Source organism: Myxocyprinus asiaticus, chromosome 8 (assembly GCF_019703515.2).
Source record: "Myxocyprinus asiaticus isolate MX2 ecotype Aquarium Trade chromosome 8, UBuf_Myxa_2, whole genome shotgun sequence".
NCBI classification, from domain to species: Eukaryota; Metazoa; Chordata; class Actinopteri; order Cypriniformes; family Catostomidae; genus Myxocyprinus; species Myxocyprinus asiaticus.
Window position 1 is genome coordinate 50885001 of NC_059351.1, and position 25971 is coordinate 50910971.

A 25971-nucleotide genomic window follows, 5' to 3' on the forward strand; every position below is an offset into this window, starting at 1 on the left:
AATTGGTGAATGTTTACATAAAGAGCACTGTAACAGAACCAAGACTCTGTCACCATCAATGTATATGGACTGACACAATTATTAATGCGAAATGTTAGAAGGACACATGACAATTAACAACGTATTCTTTATAGTGATTATATTGTAATCCATTGTAGATGATTGTAAGAGCGTATGTTTTATTTCATGTGTGTCTGTGTGATCTGAAAACACAGACATTTCAAAATAAGAGTCCCTATTGTGTATTACGGGCTTGTTTATAATAAAGAGTTCAGCGTTATGCACCTAATCTTCATTTTCTTCTGGTTATTATTGGGATTTTAGTTGCACAACAAACACTCATTTGGGATTTTACTTATTTTTGACTCTTGCAGCCGCTATGTCTGTGCCCGTCATAGTAAGGAAAGACTAAGACATTTTTTAGCACTCAAAAAATCGATTTTAAAAACTATCAGCCGATTAATCGGTTATCTGCCTTTTCCACCAACTTAGTTATCTGTATCGGCACAATCCATTATCAGTCCACCTCTAACCCAAATCCAAGCTTTACCCATGTAAGACTACGAATTTTTTTTTTTAACATTCAACAAATCGATTTTAAAAACTATCAGCCGATTAATCGGTTATCTGCCTTTTCCACCAACTTAGTTATCTGTATCGGCACAATCCATTATCAGTCCACCTCTAACCCAAATCCAAGCTTTACCCATGTAAGACTACGATTTTTTTTTTTAACATTCAACAAATCGATTTTAAAAACTATTAGCCGATTAATCGGTTATTGGCCTTTTCCATCAACTTAGTTATCGTATCGGCAAAATCCACAGTCAGTTGACCTCTTGTCCTAACCCAAGCTTTACCCATGAAAGACTACGATTTTTTTTTAACATTCAACAAATCGATTTTAAAAACTATAAGCCGATTAATCGGTTATTGGCCTTTTCCACCAACTTAGTTATCGTATCGGCAAAATCCACAGTCAGTTGACCACTTATCCTAACCCAAGCTTTATCCATAAAAGAAATCGTTTTGCAGTTTTAGAATTGATAAAAAAAATATTGATATTTATTAATCGATTTTCCAATTTAGGCCATCCCTGAATGTCCCCGTAGGGAGGTTTTGTCAAATATAGCTCACTTTTAAGAACATTTTTGTCCCCAAACTGTTGGCAAGTATGTACTCACACTCTCGATTCTTTGAGAACACAGCGCACACTCTCTCTCTCCTTGTCTCTAACATAAAGCTCTAGTGTACTGATTCAACATGACTATATAATGTGACCTCTTTGGTTTATATTAGCAGAAGTTAGGCTCCTGTGCACAGCTCCACGCCAGAGCCAGAACCCCTCAGCGGAGCTGCGCGAGGGAGCCAGTGTGTGACATATGGTTCTGTTTTACTTTACCAGGCGTGCTGATTTCACCTTATAAGGGCCGAAGGGCCGTCTAGTGCCACTTCAAGTAGAAGAGAGAGAAACAGACAGTAAGAAAGATGGCAAGAAACCCCGGACATTCAGTGCCTGAGTGTTTCATTCCACGGCTGGCACAATTAATCTGAGTAAAACACTAGTATAAGGAGGGAATATGACAGAAGAAACTTGTGCTTTTTTCCTGTGAAACCAAGTCTACACCGCAAAATACACTGCTCTGTTTACAGTCAACGAAGCTGTCTACATATTGCGTGCTTGCAGTGCAGACAGCTTTGTTGATTATAGTATAATTGATCTAGTTTTGTCATGTTACGTCACGCTCTTTTGAAATAGAGAACTAGTGTACTACATATGCCACACTATGCAGTATGCACTGTATTTTAAGAAACTAATATGCGAAACTGCACACAAAATGCACTTAAAAAAACGTGTTTTGCATTGGGGTCCTGTATTACCCTTAAGGGGTTTGTTTTGTAATAATGACTGCCTGACTGTACAATATCCCACTAATTACATGGCTACTAAACAAATAAGAAAATATACTAGGATAGGGGAATTAAAAAAAGACAAAAACAATTTCTGAATAATTGTGAAATTCTTTTAAACAATTACGGACCTAAATGGCAAAATACACTTCAAAATTCAATGAAAATGCCTTATTTGGTAAGGTATTATTGTAAACACAGTTATGTCTTATGAACGACAACAACAGGACAAAAAAAGCAAATCTGTATCAAAATATAACTAAATGCAGTAGTAAATGCAGCCTAATAGACCGTTTTTAATTAACAACCTCATTAATATTAATCAAACAACAAGAAAACCACACACTGCCCTTGGCTGGATCATTTTAGTAGCTTTAAAATTATTAATGTATTATAATAACACATTGAAGTAGTTTTATGTTACATTTCATTACAATTTATAAATATTTACTTCAATACTTGATACTGCTGTAAAAAACTTAAAGCACTGTTTTCATAATTTGTATCTTTGTACTATTGTTTTTATTTGTTCTATTAATTGCAAATTGTTTATTTGTTCTTTATTACTGTACTTGTCTTGAATAATTACTCGAGAACTTAAAACAATGTTTACTCAAATTTGCTTAGTATTTTGTTGTAGTATCAAAACTAGTATTGAGAATCGTCAAACTGCTTTCATATGCAAGCAAAATGGGCATTATAACGGAAATATACCCAAATTAAATCTAATCGAAATTGGAATCATAATCAAAACAAATCGAATCATAACAAAATCAGTATCGAATCAAATCGAGAGCTTGTGAAAACCAATTAGAGGCAGACGATATATCCGTTTTACCGTTTAATCATGCCAAATAGTTGCTTTTTTGGAACTATTGGTTATCGGCAAACATCTATGCCGATAGTTACCGATAGTTTTTTTTTTTGTTCTGATCAGTAAACCTCATCTAGTGAAATATTTCATTTTAAAATAAAAGTCCCCGGTGTATTTTGGGCTTGTTTACAGTTAAAAGTCCCGCGCTATACACAAAATCTTAATTTTAAGGGTTATTATTGGGAATTTGGTTGCACAATAAACTGCTTTTTGGATTTTATTCATTTTTGGACTCATGTAGCCTCAATGTTTGAGCACTTCATAGTAAGGAAAGGAATTTTTGGTCACACTTTATATTAGGTGGCCTTAACTACTATGTACTAACATTAAATACATACAAGAATATGTATTTACTGTGTAACTACATGTTGTTGTGCAAAATGCCCATTTGCTGCTACTGAGGTTGAGGTATGGGTAGGTTTAGGAGTAAGGGTAGGGTAGGGTTAGGGGTTAGATTTAGGTTTTGGGGTAAGGGTTGGATTAGGGGTAAAGTTAACAGTGTAACTACAAATGTAATTAAATGCAAGTACTTAAATGTAATTACAATGAAACAACATGTATATACATAATAAGTACATTGTATCGAATGGTACATAGTTGTTAAGGCCACCTAATATAATGTGGGACCTAATTTTTTTATCATTCTATAAATCAAATTTAAAAAACAATCAGCCGATTAATCGGTTATCGGCCTTTTCCACCACCTTAGTTATCAGTATCAGCAAAATCCACTATCGGTCGACCTCTAATCGCAATCTTATTGAATTTGGTAATCTGTATCAAATCCTAAGCCCTAAAATAAACCGATATTAAATATTGTTTTGAGTTACATTTTTTGCATTATGTAAGAAGAAAGAGAACATGTAGTGATAAGAGAGACATAAAATTAGCACATCTATGTCAGAAACCGGTTGCCAGGGACAATGGTCAATTATGCAGTTCAACACTCATTAAAGTATTCCAGTGAGCCACGAAATAAGCAACAATAAATGTTTTGAAAAGAATGATACACTACTGTCACATTTGCATTGTAGCACAACATATAAAGTATACATTACACACACACACACACACATATATATAAGGTATATATATATGAGAGAGAGAGAGAGAGAGAGAGAGAGAGAGATTGTACCAAGTATACAGTATAAAAGTATATATATATTTACCGTTGTAGTCAGAAGTTTACATACACTTAGGTTGAAGTCATTAAAACTCATTTTTTAAACCACTCCACAGATTTCATATTAACAAACTATAGTTTTGGCAAGTCGTTAAGGACATCTACTTTGTGCATGACATGAGTAATTTTTCCAATAATTTACAGACAGATTGCTTCACTTTTAATTAACTATTTCACAATTCCAGTGGGTCAGAAGTTTACATACACTAAGTTAACTGTGTCTTTAAGCAGCTTGGAAAATTCCAGAATATTATGTCAAGCCTTTAGGCAATTAGCCAATTCGCTTCTAATTGGCTAATTGGAGTCAATTAGAGGTGTACCTGTGGATGTATTTTACGGCCTACCTTCAAACTCAGTACCTTTTTGCTTGACATCATGGGAAAATCAAAAGACATCAGCCAAGACCTAAAAAAAAAAAAAGAAAAACATTGTGGACCTCCACAAGTCTGGTTCATCCTTGGGAGAAATTTCCAAATGCCTGAAGGTACCACGCTTATCTGTACAAACAATAGTATGCAAGAATAAACACCATGGGACCACGCAGCCATCATGCCGCTCAGGAATGAACGTAGTTTGGTGCAAAAAGATCAATCCCAGAACAACAGCAAAGGACCTTGTGAAGATGCTGGAGGAAACAGGTAGACAAGTATCTATATCCACAGTAAATGAGTCCTATATCGACATAACCTGAAAGGCTGCTCAGTAAGTGAAGAAGCCACTGCTCCAAAACCACCATAAAAAAAGATTTGCAAAATGGCTTAAGGACAACAAAGTCAAGGTATTGGAGTGGCCATCACAAAGCCCAGTAGAAAATTTGTGGGCAGAACTGAACTGAAGCGTGTGCGAGCAAGGAGGCCTACAAACCTGACTCAGTTACACCAGTTCTGTCTGTTTTGAAACACTTGACTGAAATGTTTCTCATGACCTTAAAATCTTTTGATCTGAAGGCGAATGCTTAAATGTTTGAAATTAGTTTTGTAGACAAAAATATAATAGTGCCACCATATTAATTTATTTCATTATAAAACTAAAATTTAATAATAATTAAAAAAAAAACGTTTTTGAAATGGTTGACTTGGTCCGAATAATAAAGAAAAGCAGCCAATAAGTGTCCAACATAGACGGGAACTCCTTCAATACTGTTTAAAAAGCATCCCAGGGTGATACCTCAAGAAGTTGGTTGAGAAAATGTCAAGAGTAAGTTTCTGCAAATTCTAGGCAAAGGGTGACTAATTTGAAGATGCTAAAATAACACAGTTTTGATTTATTTTGGATTTTGTTTAGTCACAACACAATTCCCATAGTTCCATTTATGTTATTCCATAGTTTTGATGATTTTACTATTATTCTAAAATGAGAAAAATAATAATAATAAAGAATGAGTAAGTGTTTCAAAACTTTTGACCGGTAGTGTATGTATATACAGCATATATACAGCCCACATAGTTCCCAGAGTATAATATATTAAGTATATATAGGTTTGCATATCTATGTAGTGTAGTAGAATTCGTCAAGGTATTCCATGCATACAGAAAAATGAGCATACTGTGAACATGATAAATATTGCAAAAATGAATAGCATCTTAACATGCTATTCTGAACACGGGATTATGACCTATCAACTCAAAACCATACAACACAATTCATGCTGGATGGGATGATGGTCAGTATAAAGTGGGCATTGAGGATAACGACACCAACAGTCAACATAAACACTAAATAGATTAGAGCTGTAATCGCCATGTTAATGCAGCCAAGCCACAATTGGCTGTAACCACGGTTACACACTAACCCACTAAACACCAGTCTGTCTGTTGTGGCTCTGTCAGAAAAAAAGCAAGGGGGAGGAAGAAAAAAAGAATAAAAAGAAAGAATTTTATGGCACACTCCGTTTTGTTTATGTTGGAAACTTCAGGAGGAGGGGACAAACAATACTCGCCAGCGAGTGTGTGTGCGCTTGTAATTGTGTGTATCATTTATTTAGGTGTGTATAAATAAGAACTGAAGTGTATGTGTGTTTGTGTAAATATTGAGTCCATGTAAGCGTCTTTACGTACTTGTGCACATATGTACGTGTGTGTGTATTTCGCTCCTGATAAAGCCCAGAGTGGTACTATTGCATCTCAGGGGGCTTTTTGCGAACAATTGCCCACTGTGAGCCGCTCCGCTCAGGTTTTTATTCCTCATCTGTGCTCTCTGGACCTGTCTGACCCAGGCCGGGCTCATCACTCCAGACCACATGTGGCAGAGTGGGCCCCTCTCCTCCTGGAAGTCAGCTCCGGAGAATGATTAACAGTGTACTTTCCAATTGCCGGGAAAAGAGGTGTGGTGGAGAGAGAGAAGCTCTGTTCCAAAACCTATTGAGCTGCCTTGCCTGCTGCCTACATAGCCAACTGTATTTCCGAGTGAAACAGGACATTTACTAGATCCATTGTGAATTGATTGGATCATAAAAAGAGGGCTTAACCAGAATGAAGCCAGGTGGTTGGAGGGGAGGGACTGAAAAGAGGGATTTGTGACATCAAGTCGATTCAGAGGCGGAGCAAGTTATTGCACAACAAGGCCGGTACTAGAATGTGATCTTTTGCTTAAACCCCCAAAGTATACTTCAGTTTAAATGCAAATGCTCTGCGTATGCATATAGCTGAATGCTAGCCTTAACTGAAGTTTCTTCAAGCATCCATGTCTGACCGAAGTATCCTTCAGGCTTTAGGGTGGGCAATAGGTTCTCTCTTTGTCTGACTGAAGGGGTCCTCCTTAGTTGCTTCGCCGTCTGACTGGGAGGGCACAAAGACAATTTAGGGGGGCAATGCCACCCCTAGACCTGGCCATGTAGCACAGTCAAAAAAAATGTTGACTGAGTCATGCATTTAGTTCGCGAACAAGTGTACCAGTATGTTCAGTTCCTTGATTTATGAGACGTCTCATCTCGATCAGACTCAAACGACCAACACGTACTTCAGTGAAGGGGTGTATTCGTTCAGCGGGTGAAACCAGTGATATGCTCCTTAACAGCCTGCACTCCAATTCTGCTGGCTCACACTACAGTCAGTCTTAAAGGCATGAAAAGCCACCAAAGCAGTCTCACGCTTCCAGTGCGGGCCGGTCAAATCGTGTGACAAGCATGGTTCCGTGGGCCGGTCAAAACATTTCGGAGGGCCAAAATGGGCTGTAGCTTGGGGACCCCTGTTCTTGCACTATCTAAACACATTTAATTCACTTCCAGTTCATACATACTATTTATTGAAACTAAATGGCAAAAAACTAAACAGCACGAAAATCTAAATTAGCTGTTGTTGCAATAAATCAAGATTCTGTGCCGCTCACTACAGAACATGCATGAAATCATTGTAGAAGCTTCAGCACTGAAGTTCTATTGTCAGTACAGCATCAGTTTCACTTACTCCAGAGCTCAAACACCGTCTAAATACAGAAGAGGCACAAATATTGTAACATCAACTGTGTTTCTATGGTGCTCTTACATAACATGTTATCTGCTCTGATAAGACCCCTTTAAATACTCACAGTAGGAGATGCCCAGCTGTCGGGAGAGAAGAGTAGAAACAAATCAACAGAGAGAGAGAGGGCTGTAACCACCATAGACATAAAGGGATAACCACAGAGGGAATAAGTTCCCCAATATTTAGATTAGTCAACAAATATTGATTTTTACTGGTTAATCGTTAAACTATTACACCATATCCTTAATATGTGGTTACAGCCTTGCAAAAAAGACAAAACAACAACAGTTATTTATCATTACAAACCCTAAGACCAACCTTAAAGTGCTACGTTACTTCAACCCCATCACACTGCGTTTGTCATTTATATACTTAAAATTCGAATACCTATCACTGCAAATGCTAACATTGTCAATACTGAAAAAATCAAATTGTCTTAATTTAAAACGACTTGAAATGTCAAGTTTTGGGGTCATAACATAATATTTTAGCTCCTTGAACTTATTTTTCTTAAAAATACATTGAAGATTTTAAGTGTTAATAATCCCACAATATATACCCATAATGCCTTGCACTTTATTTAATTATGTTTCTCCGGTCAAGGGGGGCTCATTTGGGCATTTAAATAGTTGTTATTAAGAATTCATAGAGGTTTTAGCTCTTTTGTACTATTATTTATATTGTTTTATTGGTGGCTTAGTGGTTAGCACTGTTGTCTGACAGCAAGAAGGTTCTGGGTTTGAATTCTGGCTCATCTGGGCCTTTCTGTGTGGAGTTTGCATATTCTCCCTGTGTTTGTGTGGGTTTCTTTCAGGTAAAGAAGATTTATGTTGTTTTGTTGCAAATAGTTGTTTCATGTGATGTCATCATTAGGGTGATCTGTGTCCCCTTTGGTCAAATTAGACCCTGTTAACACTATTTGAATTCTCCTTGTGCATGTGCAACTTAAGTACAGGTACTTACGCATTTCTACGAGTGACCTAGAATCAGATCTAATCTTCATTATTTAAGCTGTGTTATTGCATGACCTAAATTTGAGTCCATTAAATTAAAATTATTAAGTTGAAACAACATTTAAATAGCAAATCTGAGCTACCTTAACTTAAATAGTTAAGTTAATTCTATATTGACACCAAATTAAGTGATCTTAACTACCCAAGTTTTGGAGATGCCATTACTCAGTTTAATTGAGGGATTTCAGTGTACAAGTAGATTTAGGCTAATTTTCACTGTGCCTTGCAATAAATCACATTACAATTGAAAACAAATATTAATGCTAGACATTTCTTTTTCAAAACATGTTTTGTGGCATCTCTGCAAAAAATGCCCAATAACGGCCTTATATAAAATATTATTGAAAAAACAATTGTTGTGCTTTCCCCATAACAGAGTTGAAATAGGGTATCAGACTTGGACTAAAAGCCACCACTACATAAAAAACTTTTAAGGGGTCTTTCAGTGAAGATACGAACAGCTGGTCTTGAATCAGCAGAAAAGGACAGACAGTTAGAAACATGGACAGTTTCATACAGTTGAAGTCAGAAGTTTACATACACCTTCGCCAAATATTTAAACTCAGTTTTTCACAATTCCTGACATTTAATCGTAGAAAACATTCCCTGTCTTAGGTCAGTTAGGATCACTACTTTATTTAAGAAAGTGAAATGTCAGAATAATAGTAGAGAGAATTATTTATTTCAGCTTTTATTTCTTTCATCACATTCCCAGTGTGTCAGAAGTTTACATACACTTTGTTAGTATTTTGTAGCATTGCCTTTAAATTGTTTAACTTGGGACAAACATTTTGGGTATCCTTCCACAAGCTTCTCACAATAATCTGCTCGAATTTTATCCAATTTCTCCAGACAGAACTGGTGTAACTGAGTCAGGTTTGTAGGCCTCCTTGCTCGCAAACGCTTTTTCAGTTCTGCCCAGAAATGTTCTATCGGATTGTGGTCAGGACTTTGTGATGGCCACTCCAATACCTTGACTTTGTTGTCCTTAAGCCATTTTGCCACAACTTTGGAGGTATGCTTGGGGTCACTGTCCATTTGGAAGACCCATTTTCGACTGAGCTTTAACTTCCTGGCTGATGTCTTGAGATGTTGCTTCAATATGTCCACATAATTTTCCTTCCTCATGATGTCATCTATTTTGTGAAGTGCACCAGTCCCTCCTGCAGCAAAGCACCCCTACAACATGATGCTGCCACCCCCATGCTTCACGGTTGGGATGGTGTTCTTCGGTTTTGCAAACCTCACCCTTTTTCCTCTAAACAGAATGATGGTCATTATGGCCAGTTCAGTTTTATTTTCATCAGACCAGAGGACATTTCTCCAAAAAGTAAGATCTTTGTCCCCATGTGCACTTGTAAACTGTAGTCTGGCTTTTTTATGGTGGTTTTGGAGCAGTGGCTTCTTCACTGATGAGCAACCTTTAATGTTATGTCGATATAGGACTTGTTTTACTGTGGATATAGATACTTGTCTACCTGTTTCCTCCAGCATCTTTACAAGGTCCTTTGCTGTTGTTCTGGGATTGATTTGCACTTTTTGTACCAAGCTACATTCATCTCTAGGAGACAGAAAGCGTCTCATTCCTGAGTGGTCCATTGGTGTTATACTTGCGTACTATTGTTTGTACAGATGAATGTGGTACCTTCAGGCATTTGGAAATTGCTTCCAAGAATGAACCAGACTTGCTGAGGTCCACAATGTTTTGGCTGATTTCTCTTGACTTTCCTATGATGTCAAGCAAAGAGGCAGTTTGAAGGTAGGCCTTAAAATACATCCACAGGTACACCTCCAATTCAGTACACCTCCTATAAGAAGCTAACTGTCTAATGGCTTGACATCATTTTCTGGATATTTCCAAGCTGCTTAAAGGCACAGTGTATGTAAACTTCTGACCCACTAGAATTGTGATATAGTCAATTAAGAGTGAAACAATCTGTCTGTAAACAACTGTTGGAAACATTACTCGTGTCATAAACAAAGTAGATGTCCTAAACGACTTGCCAAAACTATAGTTTGCTAATATGAAATCTGTGGAGTGGTTAAAAAATGAGGTTTAATGACTTCAGCCTAAGTGTATGTAAAACTTCTGATTTCAACTGTAAATACATGTTCAAGAGAGCATTTGCCAGCACACTCTAGGTTCTCAAAGGCTTCAAAGCATGTTATTATTCTTCCATTTACAGTAACTCAAACCAAAGTCCCCTGTCCCTTGTTTTTTGCTCCATTTGCTTCAGTGTTGCCAACGTTCAACACTTTAGCGCCTCAGGCTCACAGTGCTCAAGGAGAATACATTGAAATGTGTGTATGTCAGTGTGCCATAAGTTCAGCTGTTTTCAAATAAGTGTGGAGTTTCTAGTAATAACCTACGTTTACACCTGTCTTTAGTGCCATCCCGTTTCAAACGGATGCACTTTAAAAGGTTTTTTAAAGGTTTAAATGTAATAATCAAAAGTGCTCACCTAAATTGTCCATGTAGAGTTGGGAAGTCTGATTCATTTTACTGAATCTGTTCATTTAGATGGTTCATGCAAATGAACTGGCTACAAAATAAACGGTTCACTTATTCATTTTAGTACAAAAATTATTTTAATATTTACACATTTCAATTTCATAACAAAACTGAATTGCGTAATCTTTAATAAAATAAAACCTAAATATGTTACGTTTTGTTCATTCAATTTAGTTAAATTTGATGGAATTTTTATATGAAATGCCTAAATCTTCAAAATAGGCTCAAATATATTTTTGAGTGTAAAATACATCACAGTGTTTTCAGCTTATTTACATAAATGATGGTATTTCCTGGTGTTTTAATTTAAGTTTAAATCTGCCACCCTAATGTGATTATACAGTATTAATCATCTTCATCTAAAAATAACAGGGCAGAATGCTGTGAGAAGACCAATGACCTTGAGTTAAATGTTGATATATTTTTCACATTATTTAAATACAAGTGGTAAATGTAAAATTGAAAGTAAAAGCAATATTATGCAGAAAATGATGAAATTGTATTATTTGAGTTCTCATGTGTTAAAAAAATATATTACAAATATTAAAAATAGTATTTTAATGTTCTTGCCCATTAAAGCTATTTTAATAGCTACTTTTTGCCAGTAGCTTGAAGTGTAGCTAACTACTTTTTCTAGATGGTAGCTTGCCTCTAGTTGAACCACTTGACAATACAGAAATTACGAGCTGCTTGGCAAGCTACAATTTCAAAGAAGCTTCCTCAACTGTGTGTGAGAGCGTTTTTGATCCGAGTGGTTATTTTTACTTGCATGGGAATGAACAGATAGATAAATACAGGAGTGACAGGGGAGGGGAAACCGAACTGCACACTGACATGAACGAAAACATTCCCGAACACAAGAACTCATGAGTTAATGATAAATCAGTGTTCATCTTAAATTAACCACAGCCGTGCTGCAAATGATTTCCACAACTCCACTTGAGTCGAACAGAAACATTCCAAAGGTTCTTGGTCAAAACTAGAGCTTCTGAACCTGTTGCCTTGAGTTGGATTCTGGATGTGCATGGATCTCTTGGGTCTGTGGGTTTATGACTTCTTTCAGCCTCTAGAACATGAAGGTTTAGGTCTGTTCTTAAGAACTCAACCAGAGAAAGTAGCACTTGATTGTACTATGCTGAATGGATTAAAGGTTTAGCTAATGATTCTAAGAGCTGTTTCCTAGCAGACAATAAAATGTAGACTTACATTAAAGGAATCACCCAATGTTAAAGGAACGACATAAACACCAGAATATCATAGAGATTAGTTACTTGGGCTCTTTTGGCCAGTAAGCAACCCAAAACACCCTAGCAACACCTTAGCAATTGCATAGCAACAGCCAGGCAACCACCAAACTAGCGATGTAGCTGCAAGTTTTACATGGGCAGGCAAAAATAATTTAAAAAATCTTGAAGAATTACATAAAAGTGTGTTTTCTGTGCAAAGGGTTGGGAATTTTACAATTCCGATCTGTATTCCTCTGAGTGCTTCTGATTCCTTAACGGTTGCATTAACGATTCTTACTTTTCAGGAACACATTTTTGGAAATATGAAATGCTATTTAAATTGCATTTACTGCCCTCATTTCACATTTCAACAGAGCAGATGACAAATCAGAGATAAATGTAATACAATTTTTGCAAAAGGTGTGCATACACAGACTTTTAAGAGCCAAAAATTCAGTATTTTTTTAAACAGAACCGTTCCGAGTAAGGCCACATCCATACTAATACGTTTTTGTTTGAAAACACATTAATTTCGCCATGTTTCCGTCCACACGAAGATCGATGCACCTCACTGATCTCTGCCTGCATCATTATATTAATGATGTTAGCTAGAGGGGAACTGGCCCCCACAGTGAGCCTGGTTTCTCCCAAGGTTATTTTTCTCCATTAATCAACATCTTATAGAGTTTTGTGTTCCTTGCCACAGTCACCTACGTCTTGCTCACTGTGTTTCTAAATACAATTATTATTTAATTACTTATTTTTATACACAATTTACAATCACATTTAATCAAATTACACAATGATGACTCTAAGACATTATAGATATTACAGTTTCATTTTCTGTTAATGCATGATTTTCTGTAAAGCTGCTTTGAAACGATGTGTTTTGTGAAAAGCGCTATACAAATAAAAATGACTTGACACCAAGACTGCGTATTTTCCAACGAAAACAGAGCTTTTAGAAAAGTGGATACATTTGAAAACGCCATCTTCACATTGTAGTGTGGACTGGGAAAACTGAGATATTCGAAAACGATTATGTATTTGTTTTCATGTGATGCAGTCTAGTGATCCATCCCAGCGTTTTTACACTTTTCAGTGTGGACGAGCAACTTTTGGAAATCATTTGAAAACCTGATTAATGTGGACGTAGCTCAAGTCTAGGTTCTCGGTTCCGGTTCCCTACCCGTGCAATCAGTTGATGTTCTGGAGCAAATTTCTGAAGATTCTAGAACACTAACATTAGTCTTTTCTAGAAAATACTAAATGAATACCTAAATATGTCTACTATCTATTTACTCCAAAAACATTCCAAAAGCAATCTACTGCCTCTTTTCCTCTTTTTTCCACACAGAAATATCTTTACTTTCAAGTTCAGACAAAAGCTGACACCCAAAAAAGGGCAAACTGTTAATTTGGATGCAAGTCGGGGTCAAAAATGAGGAGACCAACCAAATAAACACTACTATAGACAGATGAAGGCCATTACAGAACAGCAAAAACCAGTAAAGACCACTATAAAACAACATAGAGAAGTAAAGACCAGAAAACAACAGTAAAGACTACAATAAGCCAGCACACACCAGTCAAGACCACTGCAGACAAGCATAGACCACTACAGACCAGTCCAACCCAGTAAAGACCACTACAGACTAACACAAACCAATAAAGACCACTACAGATAGCACAAACCAGTAAAAAACCACTACAGACCAGCACAACACAGTAAAGACAACTACAGATCAGCACAAACCAGTGAAGACCACTACAGACCATCAAAAACCAATAAAGACCACTACAGACAACACAAACCAATAAAGACCACTACAGACAGCACAAACCAGTAAAAAACCACTGCAGACCAGTCCAACCCAGTAAAGACTACTACAGACTAGCACAAAGCAATAAAGACCACTACAGACAGCACAAACCAGTAAATAACAACAACAGACCAGCACAACCCAGTAAAGACAACTACAGATCAGCACAAACCAGTGAAGACCACTAGACAACACAAACCAATAAAAACCACTACAGACCAGCACAACACAGTAAAGACAACTACAGACCAGCACAACCAGTATAGACCACTACAGACCATCAAAAACCAATAAAGACCACTAAACACCAGCACAAACCACAAAAAATACCACTACAAACCAATAAAGACCACTAAAGACCAGCACAAACCAATAAAGACTGCTACAGACCAGCACAACCCAGTAAAGACCACTATGGACCACCACAATAAAGACCAGCATAGACCATTAAATGCCACTGCAGGCCAGTGATGAAAACTACAAACCAGTAAAGACCTCTTCAGACCAGCACAAACCAATAAAGACGACTACAGACCAGCACAAATTAATAAAGACCACTACAGACAAGGGCTGCAACTAATGATTATTTGATAATCGACCAATCTAACGATTATTAGAATGATTATTTGACTATTCGGGCGATTATTGCAACAATTAATCATTAGCTCTTAACCGATTATTCAGCTTGTGCCTCGACTTAAAAGGTTGTAATAAACGTGCTTACTAACAATAAAGAGGACAAAATCATCTTTTAAAAATACCTCTAAATGACATTCACTGAATTAAAGGGGAAAAATACTTACATTTTTATTGTTTAATTTAATTTTAAAAATCACTGCAAAAAAATCCTATCGTTATCAAGTGTTTTTGTCTCGTTTCCCATTTAAAATAGTCTAAAAATTCTTAATAATAAACATTTACTTGAGAAGCAACATAGAAGATATTTAGACTTACTTTCAGAGATGTTTAAAAATATTTAAATATTAAATATTATATTCAACATTCTCCGATAACATTTTTATCTTCTACAGTATAGCTCCTAAATTAAATGTACGTGAGGAGTTTTAGATATTTATATTGGAAAACAAACCAAAAAGACAAATCAAAAACCAATTTATTTTGCATTGTATAATGTGCTAAGACTACACTCTTTTTGTTCACTTGATTTCGATCCATCTTTAACTCACAAAAAACAAACTCTCTCTTCTTAATAGAGCTGCGTTATCACTGATTTTTTTTCACGATAAGATTATATTACTGACATATATTATGATCCACTACGTCGTGATCCATCATGTTATAATCTAGCTGCAGCAAGCGCGCACGAGGGACGAGCGTCTCCACGCGAGACAGTGTATCAGTCGGGAGAAAAATTTTAACTCTCACATGCTGTTTTTCACGCGACTCATATAAGCGGCTCTGACCACATAGAGAAATGCCAGTTTCGGAGTTTGTGCTTATATATACAATCCACTTCCTTATTATTTGAACTTTAATAAAGAACACATTCAAGATATAACGCCGGGGTGTTTCCTTTTTAGACGCTCTGACAGGCAAGTTTTGCTTCAGCGGAACGCTCCGCTTTATGTACGGCTCCGCTTTATTTCACGTCACAACAGCACTGCTTCTGCTATTTACTTATTTTTCATTTTTGTATTATAATTCCCTCATACTGTGCGATCTACATCGTCTTAATCTGTTTGGAAAGTTTGGAGTATGTCTGGACCGTGAGCTGTTCTTTCTTCCTCTCCTCGATCAACGCGAGCTGAAGTGCTGCTCTCCCGTGTCATCATTAGCGTTTCAAATGATCTCATGTTGCGTTAAATGAGATCAAATGACTATTCGACAACGACATTTTTTGTCAACAATTTTTTATTGTCGCCGTTGTCGATAACGTCAACTAATTGTTTTAGCCCTACTACAGACCAGCACAAACTAATGAAGACTACTACAGTCCAACACAAACCAGTAAAGACCACTATGGACCACCACAATAAAGACCAGCACAGACCAGTGATGATTATTATAAACTAGCATAGACCAGTAAAGACCACTACGGACCAGCATAAACCAATGAAGACCACTACAGACCAGCACAAACCAGTAAAGACCACTACAGACCACCACAATAAAGACCAGCACAGACCAGTTATGATTATTATAAACTAGCATAGACCAGTAAAGACCACTACGGACCAGCATAAACCAATGAAGACCACTACAGACCAGCACAAACCAGTAAAGACCACTACAGACCACCACAATAAAGACCAGCACAACCCAGTAAAGACCACTATAGACCAGCACAACCCAGGAAAGACCACTAAAGGACACCACAAAAAAGACCAGCACAGATCAGTTAAGATTATTATAAACCAGCATAGACTAGTAAACATCACTGCAGGCTAGTGATGAAACTACAAAACCAGTAAAGACCCCTACAGACCAGCATAAATTAATAAACACCACTACAGACCAGCACAAACCAATGAAGACCACTGCAGACCAGCACAAACCAATGAAGACCACTGCAGACCAGCACAAACCAATGAAGAACACTACAGACCAGCATAAATTGACCAGCACAAACCAATGAAGACCACTGCAGACCAGCACAAATGAATAAAGACACTACAGACCAGCACAAACCAGTAAAGACCACTATGGACCACCACAATAAAGACCAGCACAGACCAGTGAAGAACACTACAGACCAGCATAAATTGACCAGCACAAACCAATGAAGAACACTACAGACCAGCATAAATTGACCAGCACAAACCAATGAAGACCACTGCAGACCAGCACAAATTAATAAAGACACTACAGACCAGCACAAACCAATGAAGACCACTACAGACCAGCACAAATGAATAAAGACCACTACTGACCATTGCAATAAAGACCAGCACAGATCAGGAAAAACAACTACAAACAAGAACAAACCATTAAATACCACTTCAAATCAGTATAGAACACAAAAGGCCAGCACAAACAAGTAAAGACCACTATGGAGTAGGGGTTGGTAAAAAATATAGTTTTCTGATGCATAGGGATCTTCATTTGAATGATCTGAATTGAAATCCCAAGATCGATCTATTACTTTATGCACAACCCTCTACTAGGGCTGAAATGATTAGTCGACGTTATCGACAATGTCGACAAAAATGTTCGTTGTCAAATAGTCGTTTGATCTCATTTAACGTAACGAGATCACATTAAACTCTAATGACGATGCGTGAGAGCAGCACTGCAGCTTGCGCCTGACCTGAGGAGAGGAAGAATTACACAGCTCACAGTCCAGAAGCACTCTAAACTTTCCAAACAGCTTCAGGTGATGTATGAGGGAATTATAATGCAAAAATACAAAATAAGTAAATACAGAAGCACTCTCGTTGAGGAATAAGCAGAGCCGGAGCTCTTTAAAGGAAACACTCCGATGTTACATCTTTAATGCAGTTTCTTTCTGATTGAATGCGTTATAGCTTTATTAAAGTTCAAATAATAATTAAGCAGGTCATGTAAATAATTACAAACTCAGAAACTGGCATTCCTCTGTGCGGTCAGCGCATCTTCTATGAGTTGTGTGAATGTCCCGATCTAAGGGGAAAGAGATTGAAACTGTACCGGCTGATGCACACTCTGTCACGGGGATGTTCGTCCCTCGAGTGCACTCTATGCAGCTAGATTATAACGTGATGGCTCGTGACTTATTGAATCATAATATGTCACTGTGCATTTTGAGAATGTTGAATAAAATATTTTAAAATATTTGTATTTTTAATATCTAAAAATCCTTTAAAAAAAGATGCATTCATCTGAGAAGCAGCATATAAGATATTTAGACTTGCTTTTAGAGAATAGATCTTGAATAAAAGTATATTTTGTCTTTACAGCACTCGCAGAAGTATAACAAAGTGAAAAAATACACTTATATTTAAGATACATTCTCTTAAAGCAAGACTAAATATCTTATATGTTGCTTCTCAAGTAAATGGATCTTGTTTTAAGGATTTTTAGACAATTTTAAATGGAAAACAAGACAAAAACACTTGATAAGAATAGGGTCTTTTGCAGTGAATTTCTTTACTGAATTAAACGTAATAAAAAGTATTTTTCCCTTTAATTCTGTGAATGTCATTTAGAGGTATTTTTAAAAGATGATTTTGTCCTCTTCATTGTTAGTAAGCACATTTAATACAACCTTTTAAGTCGGGGCACAAGCTGAATAATCGGTTAAGAGCTAATGATTAATCGTTGCAATAATTGCCGAATAATCGTTAGATTTATCGATTATCAAAATAATCCTTAGTTGCAGCCCTACCCTCTACTAGGCTACAATGAGAGGAAATCACTCGCATTTGCAACCAAATTTCGCTTTATGTGGCTAAAATGTATACATTTGGCAACTGGCTGGTAAATGTTCATATTTCACTCACCAGTGATTGTGAAGTGTAGTTGTGGAGTAAGCATGTTGAGAGTAAAAGTTGTTCCATGAGATTCACATGACCCACTAGTTACTGATTAATGTCTCTTTTAACAGCCTTTCTGTTCTCTATGGTCAGTTGTTGATCAAAAACACAAAAAAGAAACTTTTAATTCTAATCATGCATAGCACAGATGAGAAAAAGGTGTTCGAGTCTCACTTGTTAATATGCACTCATTTACAGACGCTCTTTACCGAAATTATGATTTTGTTAAAGAGACCGGTTTTAGCACGTGTTCAACAAATCACGGTAAATACTTGTAATAATATGTTAGTTAAATATGTTAGTCATAATTAGTAACATTAATATTTTCATAATGTACCTAGTTAGAAGGTCACCTGTATAATTAACAGCATTATCAGGAAAATAATTGCTATCATATGTAAGCAAAAAGGACATTATAACTAAATATACCCATATGAATCAATATATCGAATTGAAATCAAAAGCTTGTGAATCAGAATCGAATCGGGAAATCTGTATCAATACCTAGCCCTACTATGGAGCATTTTAGAGCAGTAAAGACCAGCACAGACCAGTGGAGACCAATAGAGACCATGGCAGAGCAGTAAAGAAGATCACCACAGACCAGTAACAACCAGCATAAACCAATAAAGCAGCAGACAAGCACATGACAGTTTAGACAACTACAAACCAGCACAAATCAGTCAAGACCACCACAGACCAGCACAGTCGGTGAAAACCACTGCAGACCAGTGAAGATCAATAAAGACCAGCACAGAGAACTAAAGACCACTCACATCAGACCAATGGAAACCAACACAGACTTGCTCAGATCATTAAAGACCTCTAAAACATGTTTTGGCCGCTACAGACAATCACGGATTAGTAAAAATGACTATAGACAGGTACAGACCACTAAACAAAGCTGCGCAAAACAGAAGGATTTAGCATTAGTTACTCTGAAAGCATTTGACAGTACTGAATGACAGAATGACAGAATTCATGCTCGCTGAACCCCACTGTCAACACCAAACATTTTACAAATGAAAACGGACTTCCAATGAGCCATCACATAACGTCGTCTTGTGTAAGATGAAAATATGGATATGTTGTAATAGTCTTATGCTAAGTTTAACAAGATGAGAACACTGACTTTGAAAGAAGTCTGTGTGCTGCCAGGTACACTTAATAAATCTCATTATGGATGTTTATTTTTGAACGGTTTTCTGTGAGACACAGCAGTGTGTTCATGTTAAAGCCACAGTACAGAAGCACTCAGACAGACTGGTTTACTCCAGCATGGAGTCATCGATGGGCTCGAGTCCTCTAGTCCTTCTGTCATAACCATTAGCGGGTAGCACTGGGGAGTCGATCAAGTGACTGAGGCAGAGATGGCAGTGTCGATCTGACCACAGTAAGATCTGCCAGCAGACTCCAACTCTCAATGCAGTCACAGTAGAAGCAAAAACAAACAGAATACATCAGCATGAAGCCCAAATAAAAATGTACAAAAATCAGATGACGAATGCATGTATGATATCATAACAGTCAATGGGGCCATATTTGCCCAATGGAATAGAATGGCATGGCATTGAGGGTATATTTTTTCGAACATAAAATACACAGTTTGTTGTCCATTTAGGTCAAATTAATAAAATTGAATCAGTTAGTTGAAATGGTCAACATACGCCGTTTTCTATGGAAGCCCAGGAGTGCCTTTAAAAAAGAATGAAGAAATAAATTATCAATCTATTAATTTGAAAATAAAAACTTGAGTAAGTCAATTTATAAATGGACAAATAAAAAGACACATTTAAATGTGTTTATTTAATTCATGTTTAAAAAAGTAATTCTCTTATTAATTAACAATAAAAGTGTGCATTAATAAACCATATTTATTTCATGTTTAAAATGTCATAAAACGTAGCAATAAATAAGTACATTAATGAATCTTTTAAATGCACTTTTTAATGCACTTTAAAAGCACCTTTTAAATTGCATTTTTAAAAGGTATTTGCCAATTGTTTTTCTTAATTAATTTGCCAATTGGGAGCTGGTAATCGTGATGCTGTTCACAGTGAACAACCACCATTAACTTCTGACATGCTTCGGATCTGTTTCTTATGCGTGGGATTTGCAGATCCAATAATATCACGTAAACTGATCGTACCGTCGTCCAATGACAGGCCATCTAACATCCTCTTCCAGTGGCACGTGGGAGAGAGTGTGTGTCTTATAACTGAGTCAAAAGTGAATTGGTTGCTCCCACGAGTCAACAGTCCAGTGGCATTTTTTAACTCGATTCTCAATTGGAGAATGAAAAAGAAAAGAAAAAGAAAAAAGGAAAACAAAAAAGACAATGACAAATGGATGAGGAAAAGCAATTGGCAAATACCTTTTAAAAGTGCAATTTAAAAGACTCAATCTACTCTTGTATTGCTACATTTAATGACATTTTAAACATGAAATATGATTTACTAATGCACAATTTTATTTTTAAATATAATTACATTTTTAAACATTAAATAAACACATTTAAATGTGTCTTTATATTTGTCCATTTATAAATGCACTTATTCAAGTTTTTATTTTCAAATTAATAGTTTGATGATTTATTCCTTCTTTCTTTTTTTAATTGGCACTCCTGGTGGTATGGACTGACAAATGGAAAAAAAAAGGATCAAACAATAAAGAAAAGCAATTGGCTAATGGATGAAGAAAAGCAATTGCTTTTTAAAATGCAATTTAAAACGTGCATTTAAAAATGACTTATATTTAGCAATAAAACAGCACATTAATAAGTACATTTTTAAACATGAATTAAATAAACACATTTAAATGTGTCTTTTTATTTGTCCATTTATCAATTGGTTTATTCACATTTTTAATTTCAAATTAATAGACTGATAATTTATTCCTTAATTCTTTTTTAAATGGCACTCCTGGGCTTCCATAGTGTTCAGTGCTCTCAGAGCGGTTCACACCTATTTATAAGCAAACTGCTGCAGGTTCACACATTTGTGCAATTCCAAATATTTGTAACTGCTACAAGTTATCCATCTTTCTCCTGGAGGTCTTACTAGAGAAATGAATGTGGGTGCGACTCGGAAGTTGTTCTATCGCAGGGGTTTTCAAAGTGTTGAACAGTAAGCCACCCCCTCACAAAATTTACAAGTTTCTTTCTCGATATAACAGACCCAGAATATTTGGATGAATGAACAAAGGCAGAGCTATATGGCTTTATGATAGAATTGTGTACACGCACTCTCTGAAAGAGAGCAGGGAGATTTCATAGAGCAGCATACCCGTGTGCGAGCGGAGAGATTTGCACTCAAGCAACCGGTACAGATGCACTCTCGCATGATATGCATGAATTCATGACATTTAACAGAATTATAACGCCATAGAGCTACTGTCTATTAAACTGTACTATGATCTATTAAGCAAATTATTTTCATTTATCTTCACAATACATTTTTATTTATTTATCTTTTGATTTTACTTGGTGAATTTATCATAATTCTCCACGCCTCCCATCATGCCCTGGTACCCCCCTGGAGAGGCGCGCCTCCGGTTTGAAAACCCCTGTTCTATAGCATTCGCTAGCTTTGGCTGAAGTCATTTTAGACCCTGTTTACAGCTGGTATTAAGATGCATTTTGGATGATCTGATCACAAATGGTCAGCACTAAATAAAGTTGTAAATGGGGTGCAAAATGTTATGTGATTGGATCACCAAAAACACATAATTTTGCTCGGAACGTTGTGTTTGTGCTCAGATTCAATTTCAATCGTGTCTGGGAGAAACAGCTTGCTGGTTTTATTCGTGCTTTCTTTGTCTTTTATGACTTTCTTGCAGTTTATTATCATTCAGTAACACACTGATATAGTGATTGATGTATGTCATCAAGAAATAAGAGACCCTTCCCTTGAAATCCCAACAAGGCAACAAAAGAATAAATGGACATACACGGCAACAACAACTGTTTACTTGACAGCGGAGGTAATGCCCTCATTTCACACTAAGCATCATGGGACATAGGAAAAAGGTGGATAATACAAACGTAAAAACGCAACAGAGTATCACAGAATAGAAAGAGATGACACTGTTTAACCAGATTTGGAAAGAGCACCATTAAACCGTAAAACACACACACTCTACTTTCAGTGTCCCAACCAAATAAACACTCCAGTTGAAATAAATATGACACATATATTACTAAAGAATAAAACAAATTTAATCTTAAAATAATAACTATTCAGTATTATATTATAATAAAAAAATCTGATTGGGACCCACATTGTGAATAAACAACTACAGGCTAGCACGGAGCACTAAAGACCACTAAGAAGCAGCACAGACTACTGAGAGCTAATACAGACCGGTGAGGACAAATACAGACCAATGAAGACTACTAAAGACCTGTGAAAGTCACTTCAGACCGGCAAAGAGCAGTAGAGTCCAGTGCAGACCAGCACAAATTAGTGAAGACCAATACAGACCAGTAAAAAACAGAGGAACCTCCTCTTGAATTGCACTCGAAATGAGCCAATTCTTTCCAAATAGAATATTTTACTACTGAGGATAACTAGAAAATGTATGTTTGCTATAGAAATGTACAATTCTCCGAAACACTGTTAACCATAACGTTGTCAAAAAAACATCAAATCTACAAATCTGGAAAAATCAAGTTGTCTAAATTAAATGTTACTTTAAATGTCAAGTTTTGGGCTCATAATAATCATGCCACGGTCCAAATCACTGAGATCACATTTTTCACCATTCTGATGGTTGATGTGAACATTAACTGAAGCTCCTGACCCGTATCTGCATGATTTTATGCACTGCTGCCACACGATTGGCTGATTAGATAATCACATGGATGGTTGTTGGTGCCAGATGGGCAGGTTTGAGTATTTCTGTAACTGCTGATCTCCTGGGATTTTCACACACAACAGTCTCTAGAATTTACTCACAATGGTGCCAAAAACAAAAAACATCCAGTGAGCGGCAGTTCTGTGGATGGAAACACCTTGTTGATGAGAGAGGTCAATAGAGAATGACCAGACTGGTTTGAACTGACAAAGTCTACAGTAACTCAGATAACCACTCTGTACAATTGTGGTGAGAAGAATATAATATCAGAACGCTATTCTGAGATGCGGGTTGGTGCTGTTTTGGTGGCACGAGGGGGACCTACACAATATTAGACAGGTGATTTTAATGTTGTGGCTGATCGGTGTATATCTTTAGACCTTGATACATTTGCTTTGACCAAATTCATTTTACCTGCCATGTAGAAAATGGACTGCGACGTGTAAAAAAATAAATAAAAACTGTATTAAAAAAAAACATAAAACAATTTCTCTCTCAAAATGCCTCTCTCAATCAAAGGAAGCTATATAATGAGCCCTTTCTTAAAAAAACAAAACAATGCCACATCACAAAAATTCTGCACAGCTTACCTGGCTGGCACATCTTACCCCACTCCCCCTATATACTCAACAGAGGTGCTCAAAGTATTTCATCTCTCTGGTGCATATATGAAATGGATAACACATGCTGAAGCTCGAGCGCCATAGAAACAGAAGTTGAGAACAGAGTGTTCTCAGCGCGAGAATGCTGCCATGAACCTATAGCCTATACAATACCATCATAGATAATAATAGTCATATAAATATAGGTTCATATTATATTAAAAATAGATATAATATAAAATAGACTGATATTGGCCTCTGAAAAAAGCATATGTATATTAATAATCAGTGTGAAGAAAGATCCCAGATAGCACACGTACATCTAAGAGATTTAGATCTTTTCATCTGGAAAACATCACAATCTGATTAACATCTGCTAAACGTCTTAAAAAGATCAGATTTACAAACAAACTAAATCATAAATGTCTCAAGGGCATCTGCTGAATGTCTTATTGACATCCGCGAGGAAACGTTTTATAGATGTATTGCAGATGAGCAAACGACGTAAAAGATACATCTTCCAGATGTAAACACACACACACACACACACACACACACACACACACACACACACACACACACACACCAGATAGACGTCTGAGTGATGTACATGTCCTATTAGGGTTTGTGAACTAATTAGGCAATACAAATATAAATTAGTGTCCTAACTGTTTGGCAAAATATTAAAATGACAATTTATTTATTTATTTATTTATTTATTTATTTATAGAGAGAGAGAGAGAGAGAGACTTTTAAATTAAGCTCGTTTTCCTTCAAATGAATTATTATAGATGGGACGTGATGTATCTCAAAGATCCAGAGGCGCTTCTGCTAATGGTGGGCTTTCATTAAAGACTAAAGTAAACAGTGGTGATCTGAAAGCGCCTCACCATCATGAGAACAGTGTCCAACACAACACATGCAATAACACTGACATATCACACATGCTTTTCAGCTACTTTAACGGCGATGTCTTACAGAGTGTGCGTGTCGCTCGGTAGATCGGACGCAGCTGGGGCCTGATCCAGTCCGATGTTCGAACAATTAACCACGCACAAGTTTTGCGGTCCCACCGCCGCGCACGAGCAGTTCCCCGGACACGGATTGCACGCTCGCCCGTCGCCCGTGACGCCTGTGAGCGCCTCGAGGCAACAGAGTGCAAAGAGCAGGCTGGAAAATAATCCAAACTTTGGGAGCCAGACGCCATGTTTCCGCTTAAATACAGCCTGTCCATTTCTCCAAGGCATCGCTCACTCGCGTCTCATCGCCCCGTCGGCTGGTGAAGTTTTCCTCGGGCCGCAGTGGAGGAAAGTTCACTTCTTTCCCCGTTTTTCCATAAGGGAAACGATGTAGAAAGCAAACAACGTTTGGAAATCGCGTTTTCCCCCAAGTTCAATGACGTCCCCCCTTTATTCCTTCGTTAACGGAACTGCATTCGCTTCTCCTCCAGAGCTGGGGGAAACTCTCAAGTCTGCTTTGCCAGAAGTTCCTGAAGAACTTCCTCTCCTTCTCCATCCTGCAGTGCCGCTGCTCACCACTGCATGAAGCTTCATCCAACTTTTCTCCTCTGGAAACCACACTCAAAATAAAACATATTTTTGCCTATTTTTAAAATTTACCAATTTAATTTTCATTGCAAAATGTCATCAAATTGAATTGTGTAATGTTTAACAAATTTAAATTCATAAAACTTAAAATATTAATTTTTTAATTTTTTATTTTAACCTTTGTGTTTAAAAATGTAAAAAAAAAGTTACTCAGAGTTCCTTAGAGGATATAAATGTCTGCGTCAAAAAACTGCCATAATAATAATATATATTAATATTATTTTCCACTTTTAATGAGTAAATATTATTAACCAACATCAGTCCTGATCATAACTACCAAATATTCATTTATTTTCAGTTTGTTTACATAATGCCAGTGTTGTATTCACACACACACACACACACACACACACACACACACACACACACACACACGCACACACACACACACACACATTTCTGAAAACACACTCTGACATCCATACCAACACAC

General features: G+C 36.8%; 1 protein-coding gene across 1 annotated transcript in view; it reads right to left on the reverse strand.

Annotated features, from left to right (window-relative positions):
* pkd1a (polycystic kidney disease 1a) overlaps positions 1–25409 on the reverse strand; it is a 105249-nt gene extending 79840 nt beyond the window's left edge. The window contains exon 1 of the mRNA XM_051705723.1: positions 24910–25409. Coding sequence (XP_051561683.1) covers positions 24910–25178 — 269 coding nt within the window. The 5' untranslated portion in view covers positions 25179–25409. The remainder of the gene's footprint in view (positions 1–24909) is intronic.
* Positions 25410–25971: the final 562 nt, after the last annotated feature.